Below are 15893 nucleotides of genomic sequence, written 5' to 3'. Positions count from 1 at the left end.
TTTGCAAACATAACAAATATTCAGTACTACAAGACCACATTCCAGCTGCCTGCTAATTAATTATTCCTGATGCAAGGCAAGACCAGCTATGTTCTGTGAGACTCATCCAGTTTGCAGATTAACAAAATGAGAATTAGTAAGGCTCTGCAGTATTTACAAGATAGATCAAAGTCCTGACGTCTTTGAGAAGTACTCTTACATGGCTAATGACTACTATTCCTCCAAGATTAAACTTCTGCTCGTGAAGCTGTGCTAAAGAGCAAATGATGCAACTACTTCAGCTTGTCAAACTCCCTTCTTGAGTTGAATATTTAAAACTGTGGTACTTCTGCTGACAAACTGCAGGCTCTCTGTGCAAGCTCCAAAGCTGTTCTGTTATTTCAGAGCTCAGTATCATCCACTTCAATTGCTTGTATGAAATAGGTGAATGGTTCACTTTTTGCTGTTCATAGCAAATAAGCCACTAGAGCTGATATCTGAGTTGGAAGTGTTAAGAGAGGAATCTTGACAAAATATATGAAGAGTAAAATCCCTGTATTGGGATACCTGCTTGCTTTAGAATTCGGGAGATCCCTGGGCTGAGGTGGGCTGGATCCTTATGGACAGTGGTCATACAGTACTTGTTCTGCAGAGCAGCAGGGGACTCAGGCCTGCTTCAAGATGTGTGTGTAAATCCAGTCAGTCAAGTGAATGTTGTAAGTTTTGTGGGAACCCCAGTTAGATATGAATACCTCTTCTATGCCTTCTATGAAGGGACAGAGTAGAGGCTGTGCTATGAACTGGTATTGTGGCATCTTCCAGATTCACTTCTGTCAATTACTTTCACCAGAAGCTCAAGCAATGCTACAGTCTTACTGAGTGTGTAGAAGCACAGCCATAAATAACACAGGTGTCCTATAAATAATGTGGGACTTGGGCAGTCAGTCTCAGTTACACTGAGATGCTTTCAGATACAAATATCCCATAGAATTTAATATCCTGTTTACTTCTCGGCATGGTTAAGTTTATGTGGTGACTTTGCGATAGTTTTTCAGAATGTCAGCAGTTTTCAATTAGTTCCAACACATCAATGAATTATTGCAGCAGCCAGTGTTCAGAAGCCAAGTGCCCTGTCCCCACTCGCTCAGCACTGGGGGCACAGCTTTGTCAAGTTCAGTGTCACAGCTCCCTGTGCTGTGCAGGGAGGGCATCACATCACACAGCTCCTGCAAGACACTGGGAGAGATCAGCGCTGGAAACAAATCACATCTGTTTCTCTTTCAGGCAACAGTTACCAAGGTCATGGCAATTTTGACTTCCCGCATGGGAATCCTGGTGGCACATCTATGAATGACTTCATGCATGGGCCACAGCTGTCACATCCCCCAGACATGCCGAGCAGCATGGCAGCTCTCGACAAACCTCTCAGTCACCCCATGCAGGAATCTGTAAGTAATGGTGCTGGGCACGTAGATTCTCGTTTGTGGGGGTAAGGAGCTCTCGTCCAGCTGATGGACTTACCTTATGAACTGCTTTTGCTTTTTGTGGATTCCTCACGTGGGAAGCTGGTGAAATGGAGTAGTCTTGAGAAATGCTGGAAATGCCAGTTTTTAATTTCTGGCCATTTTGAGTTTTTGGAGAAGGATTTCTGCACTTTTTGAATTGTCATTTAAGCTTGTTTATCTGAAAGAAAGAACCTGGCTCAGTGTGCTTGTATTAATCATTGTGCTTTGCTCTGACACATGAAAAAAAAAGTACTTCATTCTCTAGGCCAGCAGGACTGTGAATATCCATCTCTGAGAGACAGCTTGTTAAAGCAAGATATTGGATGACTTCAGAGCAGGGACAATATCTTCCCTGGCTTTTTCTCTGAGGGCAAAATTTGCATCAAAGCATTTTGAGGGGGAATTCTACTCAAGTAGCATGAAAGGCACTTCTAAACTTTTGGTAATAGGACAAGCTTGCAGATTTCAAGGAGAGACACTGCCACTGGTCTGAAAATATCAGTGTAAGAGACTGAAAAATAGAGGTTACTCAGGTCTCAGATGGTGAGGCAGAACTGTGTATTGGAAAAGCAGCTTGCTCAGAGCACTGACTTTTCTATACAGAACTTTATATACCTCCAGAAAATGCAGTACTGCAGCAACGAGGTGATAGAAAAGCTACCAGCAGCATTTAGCTCTTAGGCATGGTTAGTCATCTATTTTAACTCTGTGTGTGGGGTGTGTATACTTCCTTTTATGTTCATTTAAGTTGCAGAGCAGGGGGTTTAAAGTGCGCTGTTACTGCACAGGAAGGATGTTTAACTTGACAAGTCATATGTGCCGTGTCTTTAGTGAATCCTAGAAAGTACAATTTCAGAATGTAATGAGGAAACGTGGTAGCAGATGCTCAGCAAAAGCCTACTCAGTCAATGTCTCCTCTAGCTGGCAGTGGGTTTTCCAAGGAGGATGGTGAGAAATAGAAGAGAGTGAAGAAAGAGTTTTTCGTATAGTTTGGAGAGAGTCCAGGTACCAAGACTGTCTGCAAAGGAAGAGTCCAGAAAGTGTAATACTTTACCACTTTACAGGCTGATAAATGAGGACAAACATGCTGCAGACGTTGTTTCGCGTTGGCACATTCCGCATACGCGGCACGGAGTGGTCAGGATTCTCTGCACAAGAATCAGCCACGCACTGTTAGAATACAGTAGTGAGGGGAAATGGGTGAACCAGCCTGAGCCACTCACAGCTGCTTTCCTTTGAATCAAAGTCACAGGGAATTCTTCTTCGCTTCCCATTATCTGGCACCTGCCTCTTGACTTCATCAGCCATACCTTTGCTGCAGTAGTTGCCCTGGTGAAATTTCTGAAGTGGTAGGATATGAAGTAGTTGAATATACAAGTGAAGAATTTCAGTAGCTTTCTGAAAATAGGAGTGTTTACATATAGCAGAGGTGAAGGTTTCTCAAGGCTGTGCATGTTCCAGAGCTTGGGAGCGTATCTACACAAGTGTTAATGGACTTCCAGTTCTGTGGGCCAATCTGTGCAAATCTAACACTTGCTTATGGTAGCTGGCAATTAAAGTAAACTTTTGCCTCACTTCTCCCTCATCTATCATGCTACTCAAGCAATACCATTGGGAATAGGAAGCAGTGCTAAAGCAGATTCCTACATTATGTCAGTGGCTGGTTTTCTGTAATGAGAATCAGTTTTCAGATCTTTTAGCAGAGGAGAATTAGATTAACCTTGTCAATGTGGCTGTGCAGTTTTCAGTCCACATTTGAGGACTCTTAGTGCTCCCACACAGCCTTTTCAGTATTATAAAATCTCTGCTTTTTTCTTTCTTATCCTCTCTCTTTTGTTCTTTTCTCTCAAAATGGACTGTTTGTCTGCAGCAGACACTCAAGAATCACTAAGGCTTTTAGAGAAATCCATGCCTTTTAACACATTCCTAAATAGTGTAGTTGCATGTCTTTGAAGAGACACTTCATACAAAAACATTGTGTGGTTGAACTGAGGTTTTAAGGTATTGCCTGTGTTCTTCTCTGGCTTTGTCTTTCCTTTTACACAGTTAGCAGCTTTTTGTAGTTATACATGTTTGTACACTTTGGCCATTTACAAGGTGAGTTGGGATTGGATGTACGGTCCTTTCAGACCTGAGGTTTCTCTTGCTGGAGCTGAATGCTGCTGAGGAAATTCCTAGCATTCCTGTTTTGAAGATTTATGTGGTGGCCCTTACACAGTGGTAGGCAAAGAAGGTTGATCCCTCCAGACATACCCTGTAGGTCACTCCAGGAAATGCAGGTATTTGCCCAGTGCATTTAGGGCTGGGTAACCAGGGATGGATCAATCAGAATTTCCTTCCCTTAACACTGCTGTTCCACTCCTATAGAAGAAGAAAAAAATCAGGAGCAAAAACATGACCAGAGGTAATACCTCTTCCCCAGCACAGGGTGTTGTGAGAGCTGTGGAACAGATACCACATTGCAACAGTGCAAGATTGCTACATAACAGCTGCCACAATCATGGCAGCTCCTGTTTGTTTTCAGAAATTGTAACCACATTTTAGACAACAGAGAATCCAGTTAGCTCTACGTTAGTGCTTCTTGCAGACAGTATAAGGAGTGACTGAGCAATGGATGAAGACACCATAGGTTCATACACACAGGGAGGGGATATGAGCTGGTACTACTGTAAAAAGTCATTACTCTTGTTTCTATTTTCACTTTTCCTCCCTCTCACACCAGAAAAAGTGTTACTGCACCCATGAAGTGATCTGGACCCAGGTATTGATGTGACTGGAAACTAATTCAGGGGCAGGGTGGGGAAATTCAGTGCATGTCTGCAAGGTTTCACCTTGCAGACATGGCAAACAGGTGAATGGGAAAAGTGGCCAAGAACATCAGCAGGGTAGGCAGGATGGCATCTTTTAACAGTTTTGGTAGCTAACAGAGCAAAAGAGTTGGTAAAACTGTGACCCTGGTAATGGAGAGAGCTGTAAACCATTGACTTCACCTGGTGATTTTTTTCCCACTAATAATTTTCTTCAGAGACAGATAGACTATTGCTGCGCAGTAGCAGGCCCTGCTGCTCCACAGCTGTACATCTCAGCACTCCTAGAGGTCACTCTTGGGCTGTAGAGTTGTGCTGCTCTGTGCTATTAAGCTGAAGATGTAATTGTCTGCTATAAGCTTTTCTTTTATAAATGAAAGTGCTTTAAGAGTACCAAAGCTTATGCTGCTAAAAACAACTCTGGAATTATCTTACTGTGCAAGCAAAGGCAACTTTGTTACACTCTGCATTCATAGGTCAGTGCTTTCAGAATAAAATGGTGGGAGTTGCAGGCACAAGCTAAACATACCCAAAGTGTGCTGCTTACAATGTGTTTGCACCATAGCAAAATTATCATTAGTTAGCTGAATGCAAATAAAAAACGTTCCCATCCTGAGCATTTTGATTTCTCACTGAGCGGCTGGTGGAGTCAGTGGCCTAAGTCAGATGGATTTGGAATTTGCGTTGGCTCTTCAAAGAATGTGATTGCCCTCAATCTCAGAATAAACAATTAGTCCCTATACACCCATTGTCTAAGGACCCAAGTGACTGTGTTATCAACTAAATATGTATTTAAATCCTTGCCTGTATAAACACAATGTAGAATTTCTAACCTGCTTATTTGTTTTGAAATCTGTCTGAGAGCATATGAATGCCTCTCCTGGTTAAAATAATTATTTATATAAATGTGCCAGCATGACCCTTGCTTTATGCATTCAGGCATAAATTTTAGAGATTCTTCAATATAATCCTGTTTGGTTTTGGATTTTTCCAGAAACTGGTTTCCCACATTAACAACACTATCATAAATTGCTTTTTACCTTTTGTTGTTATTATTAAGCGTTCTAATTTCCACACTTTCTGTTGCACATGTCCTCAATGAGTGAGTAAGGAAACAGTACTATTAAGAGAGACATCTACTTATACTTGGAGTTCTGCAAAGTTTTTGGGCTGCAAATTCTTTTACATTAAAGTGTGATCTGTGGGCAGATGTTGTACAAACTTACCCCTACGGTAACAACAGTGTTGGAGAATGTTTTCAGGTAGTCGAACTGTGACCCCAATGGAGAAATGTATATCAGTACTTTTTACCAGTTACTTTAAACTCTCATATGGGATAGAGAGCCAAATACCATGCAGGTAGAATAATTTCCACAAACTTTCGTAATACCAAAGTACTGAAAAGGACCTCCATGCAGCTGATCAGTGTTCAAGTTTCAGTTTTCCTAAGAGTGGTGAGAAGTATTTTTTAAAATACTTGTTTCTCTAATTTTTTTTTAACGAGAACATTTAATTAAGTTTTGTAATAACCTCCCTTTTGCTTTCTGAAGCTGAAGGCTGAAGTTAAGATAACTTTGCAGTTTATGTGATATGAAAGGGTGAATACTGACATAGCATTTTGCTGGTTTCTGTTGGCTTGGCTGGATGAATTTCATGCTGTTGTTGTATGTATTTGTTCTTTTATTTCAGCTTCACTTTGTCCAATATGTAGCATTCCTCAAAAAATGTTTACATTTTTTGTTTCTCCATACACCCAATTAACATGAGATATCTGATACTGAAGCATTCAGACACTTCTTTCTCATGGCACCAAGGTCAAACCCCAGAGAATCCACTAGCACTAAATGTGACATGCAGCAAAAGGAAGAATTGGACTTGTGCATTTTTATTGCTTCTCTGTCATGTGAGAAAGACTTTTCCCCCATTCACTAATAGGGTTAGGAAGACACATGTGGATTGGTAGTTTATTCCCCACAGAAAACAAAAAAAACCACTAAGCTCTTGCTAGACAACTCATCCACAGCATGAATACAAAGCAGAGTGTGATTGTTGGCTTAGTTGAAGCTAAGGCAGTGTACTTTGCAGTCAGCAGGTGTGCAGCCACCCACAGCAGCTTGGCTCATGGTGGGGAATGTGCTTCCTGAGCTGCCTTGGTTCTGTCAGCTGTCAGAACCCAGGAATATCAGCAAGGAAAATCTTCAGCCTTTAACAGGGGTGTTGCATTCTGAGAAGAAAAGGAGGGAAGGAGTGGGGAAGAGCTGGTGTTTGCAAGATGTTTGTAAAGAGCTGAGACAGGAATAGGCTGCAGTGTCAAGAAGCTACCAAACAGGGGAGCTGAGCAGAAATGATGCATTTTCTCAGTTAATGAGATTCCTGGCATAGGGATCATTCAACAAATTCTCTGTTCATTCAACACTTTTTAGGGCAAAAGCATATGCCTCGCTAATGCTGAGCCGCACCCATAAGCCTCCTTCCCTCCTCTTTGTGGTGCATTGTTTTGCATCTTCATACACAGTTTTCCACATTACAAGGAAGCAAACCAACAGCACAAGTTCAATGTGTTTTTTCCCCTTGCAGACAACCTTCATAAAGCTGAAACACTTCCTCCAGCATTGGGATATGGAGTTTTCCTTTTCCAATGGCGCTTTTTAATTTCTTTTTTTGTTGTTGTTTGTTGGTTGGTTTTGCTGGGGTTTTTTGTTGTGTGTGTCATTTTTTAATTTATTTCGTTTTATAACATGCAGTTACAGAGTCAGGCACCGCGAGCACTGTACCTTGTGGCCTCACTTTCTTTTCCTGCTTTTTTCCTCCTCCGCAGATCCCTCATCCCGGCAGCACTGATCAGTCCCATACTTCCATGCAGCAAGGTTTGCACGTCCCTCACCCCAGCAGCCAGTCAGGGCAGCCATTACATCACAGCGGGCCTCCTACCCAGCAGTCCCGGCAGCCACCCCCGGCCGCTTCTAGCAACCATCCACACAGTGACCTGACCTTTAACCCCTCCTCAGCCTTAGAGGGTCAGGCTGGTGGACAGGGAGCACCCGACATGCCGGAGCCCTCGCTGGATGTAAGTCTGTGTCATACTCTCATCTGCCTGCCATAGCGTGTGCTTCGCATCGCGCGGGAGGGCGGGGAGGGCAGGGGACGGGCCCCGCTTCACAGCACATGCCATCCTTTCATGCTTTGGTACATGGGCGCAGGTGCTGCAGCCGAGGTGACAGGGCACTCCTGACCTGCTGGAACAATGGATGGCTCTGGTTGGAGCAGCTGCGTGGTGTGCAAACCATAAGCCTCTTCCTAGCACCAGGGCAGGCATTTCTTTAAGCAGCAGCTCAGGCACCAGGCTGGGAGCCATCTCCTCCTTTCCCACCTCGGCGCTGGTTGGGCTGTGCTCTCCTAGCCCCTGAAGCTGTGGCAGTGCCTGGGCAGCAGGAGGGACGCAGCTGTGTGTGGTTCTGACCGTGGCATTGCTGTCCCAAGTGAGCTCTGCGCTGAGCCCTGCGGCGTGTCCTGGCCAGCGGGAGTGGGATCTGTGTTGGCCCACCCTGTGACGCTGTCCGTGCTCCCTGCAGCCAGAAACAGTCTGTGCCCTTCCAAACCTGCTCTTGTGGGTGGCTCAACAGCGTGAGTTCCTCCTCCCAGTACGCCACACAGGGACGTAAACAACATGGACATTTTCTGCCTCCTTAGCCACCTTGGGAGGCAGCTCACACTAAATGAAGTCTAGTTTTAAGGCCAAAAATAGTCTTCCATCTCTTAACATCGATTCAGTGGAGTTGGAAATGACTTACCTCAGGTATATCTCTCTACCTCCCAAAATATAAATCCTCAGCATTAGGGTTGGATTTTTGTTTGAGTCATGCATTCCTGTATGTGTATTTTCTGTCTGTTCCAAAGTCTGCTGCTGCACAGTTATTTCCTTAAAGATATGTTCGCTTCTGTGCCTTGGATTTATATCTGTATTTGCTGTTGCTGTATACTTGCATCTCCCCTGTCACACAGGAGCACTGGGCTGGCTGGTAGCCTCACAGGGGAGGGAAGGGGTTAGGGAACAGAGAGAGGCTCCAGGATGCTGCAGGAACAGTGATCAGTGAGGCAACTTCTGCTGTTTCACACAATATGGTTGTGTGCACATCCTTTGGGAGCAATAGTTCATGTGGCAGTTGAAGTTCTGAACCCTTAAGGACCCTGTCTGAGCAATACTGAAAGGTGAAATAAAATGCCTTTCCTTTTTCTTCTAATGTTTAAGAAACATACATTATTTTGTTATGGGTCAGGCACCCATTCCTTGGTGAGAAGCAAAGTACAAAAATCTGTACACTTAGACAGTACTGTGGTTATCACTGATGAAGGATTGCTGGTTTCTTAACAGGAGGCAAGTGCTGTACAGTGTGGGAAATAAACTTACTGGAAATACCTGTGATCCTGATCAGATGGATTATTTTAATGGGTGTCTTGTGGAACCTGGCTGAATAAAGTCCCACGCAGCAAAGCAAACAGGGCACTGTACTGTGGGCAACTTGACCCACTCCCTACTGACACAGTCACAGTCATTCTGCAGGAATTCAGTGAGATGCAGTCTAAGGTTTAACCTGGGTTAAAGAATCCACGTCTCATGGATGCAGGCACAGACAGGAGAGATCTGCAGGGGTACTTCTGACAGCAGAGGCTCAAGACTGAAATCACTGCTGAGACCTCTCAGTTTGCACTTCAGGAGCACAGGGTACACTTCTCCAAACTCTACTTTAAATCTGGCACGTTCCTGTAGCTTCTGTCCCCATCACCCCCACACAGGCCCTGGCACTCCTCTCTCTTCTGTCCCTGCTCCAGCACAGCACTCTCAGTTCCCAGCAAGTCCTTCCTGAGGTCTCTGGTTTTCACAGCAGTGGGGCAGGAGGCCAGCTGTGCTGCCTGACCCCTCTGGCTGAGGGAAGCTAAGGTCACCCTCACAACTCAGAAGACTTCAACTTCACATACTGAGCATATTGTTTAAAACTTCTACTCTTCTTAAACTTTTTTAAAAATCCCCCGTATACGAGAATGAGTCTCATGGACAATTTAAATTTTTAAGAACAAGTTGTAAAATTGTAGGACAAATTCAATAACTTTTTTATTTCTCCACACTTGGTGGAGCTGCCATTTTCTTTTGGACTTTTTTTTTTTCCTTTTTGTATTTTTTATGATATACTCATTAAAAGTTATGATAGGAGGTGAAGTACATTTAAAAAGTCTCATATCTCCGTACAATGACAGTAGCATTTTTACCATGAATAAAATGAGGTGGTAGCTTAAGAAAAAGATTCCTCCTGGGAGATTCTGTTCATGTAAACTTGACATTGCATTTTTCAAAATGCTTAGCAATAAATTTTTTTGTCATTTCATGTTTAGCTTATTGAACAATTTGTTCACCCATATAATGTTAGAAGATTAAGTTTCATTTGCACAAGAGTAATAGAAGCATATAAATACAGTATTTGTTAAATTGAAGTGGTCAAGTTTTTGGTTGTATAATAGTTGAAAACATAGAACAACTTAAAATTAATTTCTTATACCTACTATTAAGTTTGTAAAAACAGTCCATATTTTTCTGTCTTTAAAACAATGCAGAACATAAAAGGGCTTTATTGCAAACTGTTCCCTGCAATTTTTTATATATTACACGTTTTTATTTGCCTAGGAAAAGGCAAGATGCATTATAGAGCAGAAAACATTGCCTGATGCACAATCCAGGAGTCGGAGTTACAATGTACTTGTCATCTGTCAGATCAAAATGAATGTGTTGTGATGGTCTGAAAAACAAAATTTTATATTTGGAATACAGTATTAATGGAAATACAAATTGAAGTCCCATTTTGATACTTCAAAGCACTGTGCAGATTAGGTCATCTTCTGTTGGATGGAGTGTTACACCTGTGACCCTTTAAAATGTCTGGAATTGCATGTAATGCTGTAGTCAAGTACTTCCAACAACTGTAAACTCCTGCCACAGAAAGCAGAAGGACTCACCCAGCTGCTTTGCCACTCCTCTCTCCATACTCCTCAATTTTTATTTTTTTTTCCACTTTCCCTGATTTGTTGATTGCTTTAACCCTGGGTGAGTTCCTTAATCCAGGTCACTGTCCCAGAGCTTAAATCAGTGCACTGAGGAGTTACTGGGGGTGAGGAAAGGACAGGGCTGCCTCCTGTAGAGTTGCAGGCTTTGGGTTGCCATCAAACTGTGTGAGCCAGACCAGCCTTTGCCACTCTACCTTAAAGCTCTGATATGGATCACTCAAAGTGCTTGTTTCAAATGTTTATGCAGTGTTTTATAGGAAACATCCATAATGACCGTTTATTCAGAAAGTTTTGTCAGCATCACAAGCCAGGCAACATGATGGGGAGGTGGATTGAGAAACCCTAACTGAGATGATAATGTAATTCACAGGTGAAAACTGAGTCACAGAGACTTTGACAAGCAATTGGATACTGCATCATCTGAGGGTGTTAGGCTTGTGACGCTGCCTTCTGTTTTATTTGGATATATTGTTATGAAAACCAGATTCCAGGAATGTGTGGTGTTTAATCCCTTTATTTTCTCAGTTGTGTTTCTGTTATCTGTAATTTTTATTTTATCTCTGTATTTTATAGCTGCTTCCAGAACTCACAAATCCAGATGAGCTGCTTTCATACCTGGATCCTCCTGATTTGCCAAGCAATAGCAATGATGACCTTCTGTCTCTCTTTGAGAACAACTGAAACCATATGTATTCTCCCATCCTTTTCACTTGTTCACACGTGTGTGGCTGCACAGCGAGGAATCTTAACACTCCTTTTCCACAAGAGAAGAAAAAAACCTCACAACTTGATCCAATGGTGCACTCCCTGCTTTCTTCATCTCAGAACTGCTTTTGTTAGCTTCAAAGACTGCGAAAGTGACGGGAGAAAATAATACAAAAAAGTTAAATAAATGCAGTAATCTCCGAGTCTGCCATGCTACATGTGACCAAGAAGCATAGACAGTTGTGCAGCTATTGGAAGCCCCATTTGGTGTTCATCCTCTTGAGAGAGAGTTCTGTGATAAACATAGTGTGAAGTATCTTGGCAAAACCGAATCTTGGCAAGGGAAGAAAAATCAACAGAATGGAACTGTCTTTAATTGACCCATCTCAGAGTGTCTTTACAATGCTTGTTCTTCCATTTTTTTTGAAACTGTATCTCCCTCTACCCCACCTCTCCTCTGCTCCCCTCCAGCCATGGGTTTGCCTTGGAATGATTGTCCTGGCCACACACAAAATGAAAAAAAAAACACCTACAAAGCTCAAAAAAGCACAAATCCTACAGTCAAGTGGCAAAGTTAGGGAAGACACACAGGCCTGTCAGAGGGAGCCAGCAGTGTCGCTAATGCGACTTCAGTAACGGAGTCCTGAGATCTTCAGGCCACAGCCGTGGGTGTCGGGATTTCTGCACGTGCAGGGATCTTCACCGTCTCTTTGCAGAGGATTCCTCTGGCCCAGCAAACAGATTGGAAGCACCCAGGAAAAATTTTTTTAAAGTTTGCGATGTTTAGGGATTTTCGTGTTTTGGTTTCAAATCAGTACCGTTTCTGACTGCGTTAACATCCAGCTGTAGAGATTGCTGTAATAGATCTTTTTGCCATGTATGCCATACATAATGGAAAAGAGAGGGAGGGGGGACGCAAACCAAACTGTTCCTGATTATTACCTACAGCCTTCGGTGCCCCAAGAGTTTGTGTCACTGTCTGTACTGCACAAGGCATAGTAAGACAAGCTGGGTTGAAGGCAGCAAGGAAATCATTGCAGGATGGAGGGAGAGTAACATCATTTTCTGCATAATTATTTTTAATAATCAGCTTGAGAAGGGGCATTGACATTGGACAGACGTCTTACAGCTTCATTTTAGTTTTGCTTTGCATTCTGTTTTCGCGACTGTTACAGATACTTCCGCCTTTTCCTTTTCTCCCCCTTCAGTTTCTTTTTTTAAACTTTGGCTGCTGGGATGAGCTCTTTCTTCTGAAGGACCGAGTGTGGGGAGAATAAGTACCTGTCAGTAGATTGCTACTGCCCTCAAGAGACCCTGCTGCCACAATTACTGTCTTGCCCCTGTGATCTTTGCTTCTCGTGTGGTTGCTGCTCCTGCATGAGCTTCCTATTGCTTCTGTGCCCATTTCTGTGCTCTTTGTCTCTCTCTCTCTCTCTTATAAATGATGTACAGTAGCTGTGTAAGAAGTGCATGTGTGCCAACTTTGCCCTCGTGGTGCAACATTTCAGCTTTTCCCCACTGTACAGTTACTGGTTTTGTTTCTTTTGATACTAAAGCATATATGACCCTACTCCTTTTCCTCTTCCCAAATCCAATCAAACACCCTTCATTTGCTCGCCACAATGCGTTTTAAACTGAAGTGCCAGGCAAAATTTTGTTTGTTCCTGTCAGTTTGACTAGATAGCTTCCTAGCCCCCTGTGTTTAGTTTGCAATGCTGTAAATGGCATGCTCTGTGCTTACGACTCTGGATTTGCTTTCCTCACCAAAGTCATATTTGTAAATTCTCTGCATTTTTTGTTTTATTTTGCTCTTTTTGTTAACGTTTCCCACTACTGCTGTACATGCGTTGTGGTATATATATGCTAGTCAGCAGCACCTTGCTGTAGATATTAAAGGAAATGGCGGTTTAGTTCTTTTATTTTCCAGTAGGAGTATTGAATCTGTCAAACGTATTATGTAGAAATGGTCCCACACTTATATTTTTCCTCTTTCAAGTTTTTTTAAGAAAGGCGCTGTTCATTATGCAAAATCAATTATTTTAAGAATTGCTATTGTAAATATCTTTGTGAATATTTTAGTATCGTCTTTGATAATATTCAACATTTTCATGATCTGGTTATACTTTTGCTGGTGTTTTTAAATACCTTGTCTGAAGAAAAATATGGGTCCTTTTTTAAAAAAGAAAATTGAGGGTTCTTTAACAGAATAAGGGAGTTGGGTTTTGGGTTTTTTTCCCCCCTATTTTCTTTTGGTAAGTTAGCCCAAATTTCATATCCATTTATGTGATGAATGAATTGATACATCAGGCAGTACCTGGATAATCAGGGCTCAGCTCTGTCATGGAAACATAATTGTGTTTGCCTAGGGAAAAAGTAACCCCAACTGATCAACCAGTGTTCATTGACTGTGTGTGATCGTGAGCTGGTAATGGCAGAGTTTGTTCATCTGCTCAAGTGAGCAGAACACGTAGGACCAGCTGTCTGACCAGGTAAAGATGCACTAAGGCAAGCAGCAAATCTGTATGGTACCGTATTTATATCGCTGTACTGGTGCTCCAGTCTCTGAAACTGGGGCAAAGACACTTAGGGATGTTGGTGGGTGGGGGAGGGAAACAGTATAGTATATTTTATTCTGCTTAGAAGTGTCTTTTTTCTTATGTAGGCTTGACAACCTGTAGAGGATCTGTGCAGAGTATTAAAGATACCTTGGTGTAATACATGGTAATATGGTTGTGGTGTGGTGCTGCTATCACACAATTCCTAGGAAAGGCCATTGTTCAGTTACTGATACAGATGTGTTGTGTAGCCATTTTGCTGTAGTAGTTTCCCCCTGTTTTTTTGCTGCATTTTTTATATAGGTCTGGAAGTCATGTGCAGAGGTGGCTGATGATAAACTGACTTTATGCCCTTAGAGTTAGTTTTTTTCTGTTTGGGGGGTAAGTTCCTTAAGCCATAGGTTTGGGAATAAAGAAGATTTCTCACTATTACTTGGAACTGGTTGCTCTGATTTTTTTAATTGATTCTATTTCATGTTTCATTCTCCACCAATTCCTGAGCAGCTAAGTTAGTCACCTAAAGTGAATTTTCTCTTAAACACAATATTAGTATTTTAAGCCAGGTATGTTAAGGATTGACCTTTTGCTAACTGCTAGTATTTAAAATGTATCATTTAAAAGTACCTGTTGGAAAGCATAAAGGGAAAAAAAAGCCCCATAGATATTAGCAATATGTTTGAAGCAGTGTTGGCATCTGCTTTGTACAGTAATAGATAATTAAAGTGGACAGTTGTCAAATCTTTAAACTTACAGAAATGTTTGGTTTCTAAGCAGAACTTAAAAAAGAAAGTACAATTTTTTTACCCATCACCCAAACGCTGGACATTTGAGACAGTTTTATAATGTATCGGTCACCTAAAATCAGGTACTGTATAGTGAAGTCAGTATGAAAAAGCTTCTGAAAATTTAGTTATTTTTTTATCTGTTCACTGCCGTACTAAAGTTTAGAGAAAAAAACCTAGCAAATAGGGTAATCACAGTCATTTCTTTTAAAGCTTAATTATTATATGAGATTCCAGTAGTATTTTTCTTCTTTTTTTGTTTGTTTACCTTTTAATCGTTTCCCTATGGAAGTTCATCTGGGAAAGAACCCACAGAGATCTACAGTTCTGCTGCCAAGACATGATTATAGGACTGACAGTACACGCCAGTGTCTGCAGCAGAGACTCAAGGGACAGCTGTACATATGTAAATGACAAATAGAGACATGTTAACAGAAATGCATTCATTTTCCTTGGAATGTGCATTGTTTTTATTTCGCAGGAAAAAAAAGCTTGAAGCTCCATCTTATGTGGAAAATGAATCCTGTTTGTTAGCGTTTGTGGAGTCTCAGCATTTGTTCCACTTTCACTTCTGTAATATACTCTGATCCTTTGTTTTGTTTTGTTTTATCTACATGTAATATTTAGCTTACGTGTACTAGTCTATCACCTGTGTATTTTTAGGGTGCTACAGAAATAATGAAGAAAAATACGGGGATTAAAAGGAAAAAAAAAAAATTGTAACCAAATTCATACTTTGTACAATTTTTGATATCACGATCAGAGGAGAATTAAAAAAAAAAAAGTACAATCTGAGGTAACCTGCAAAAATGGCCATTGTCTTTGTTTGTACATTGTATGTACAGTACAATGCAATCATTTCATACTTTAAACTGGTCAGAAAAAATAATTGTGATTTTTAGTCTTGCAAAACTGTATGTAGTTAGATGATGTGACAACCTAATATTTATCTAATAAATATGTATTCAGATGAAACCTGTATATTAGGTGTTCATGTGGTTATTTTGTATTTAAAGATCAAATTATTTGACTATTGCTAGACATTTATATACTCTGTTGTAACACTGAAGTATTCTCATTTGCTCATGTTAATTTTTTTTCCTAAATAAATTTGCAAAATTAAGGTCTGACTAATTGGCAGCTGCTTTGTAAATTTTGAGTTTCATTTTGAAACCATTAACTTCCTCTTTGCCCACCCTGGTTTGAGTTAATGTGGAAGTCAGTTGCATGAGGTGTACCTTTTATCAGAGCAGGACTTGGTGCAGGAAGGGAAAGGTGGGAACCACCCTGGAGACCAAAGATAAAAAAAAAGATTATGAATGCAAATATGGGATCACACAGAAAAAAGTCCCTGCCAAGCAAGGCATTGGTAACTTGTTGTTCAGTATGCAGGGCACTGCCTCTCTCCCAAACAAGTAATAATGACTTTGAAATTAAATCTTTGTGTGATATGAATAACAGGAAAGGATGGCTTCTCTCTGGAATTGGCAGACGTGGAGATATTAA

The 15893-nt window shown here is 41.4% G+C and overlaps 1 protein-coding gene across 12 annotated transcripts in view; it reads left to right on the top strand.

Annotated features, from left to right (window-relative positions):
• Positions 1–15503, top strand: part of ZMIZ1 (zinc finger MIZ-type containing 1) — a 338783-nt gene extending 323280 nt beyond the window's left edge. For all 12 annotated transcript variants that reach the window (XM_041473787.1, XM_041473762.1, XM_041473777.1 and 9 more), the window contains 3 exons: positions 1264–1427; positions 7110–7358; positions 10919–15503. In XM_041473787.1, the coding sequence (XP_041329721.1) occupies positions 1264–1427; positions 7110–7358; positions 10919–11026 (521 nt within the window). In that variant the 3' untranslated portion in view covers positions 11027–15503. The remainder of the gene's footprint in view (positions 1–1263; positions 1428–7109; positions 7359–10918) is intronic.
• The last annotated feature ends 390 nt before the right edge of the window (positions 15504–15893 follow it).

The sequence above is a fragment of the Pyrgilauda ruficollis genome, unplaced genomic scaffold, assembly GCF_017590135.1.
Source record: "Pyrgilauda ruficollis isolate IOZ18807 unplaced genomic scaffold, ASM1759013v1 scaffold11, whole genome shotgun sequence".
Lineage (NCBI taxonomy): Eukaryota > Metazoa > Chordata > Aves > Passeriformes > Passeridae > Pyrgilauda > Pyrgilauda ruficollis.
The sequence above is the reverse complement of the archived record's forward strand: the minus strand, read 5'-3'. Positions and strand labels throughout refer to the sequence as shown.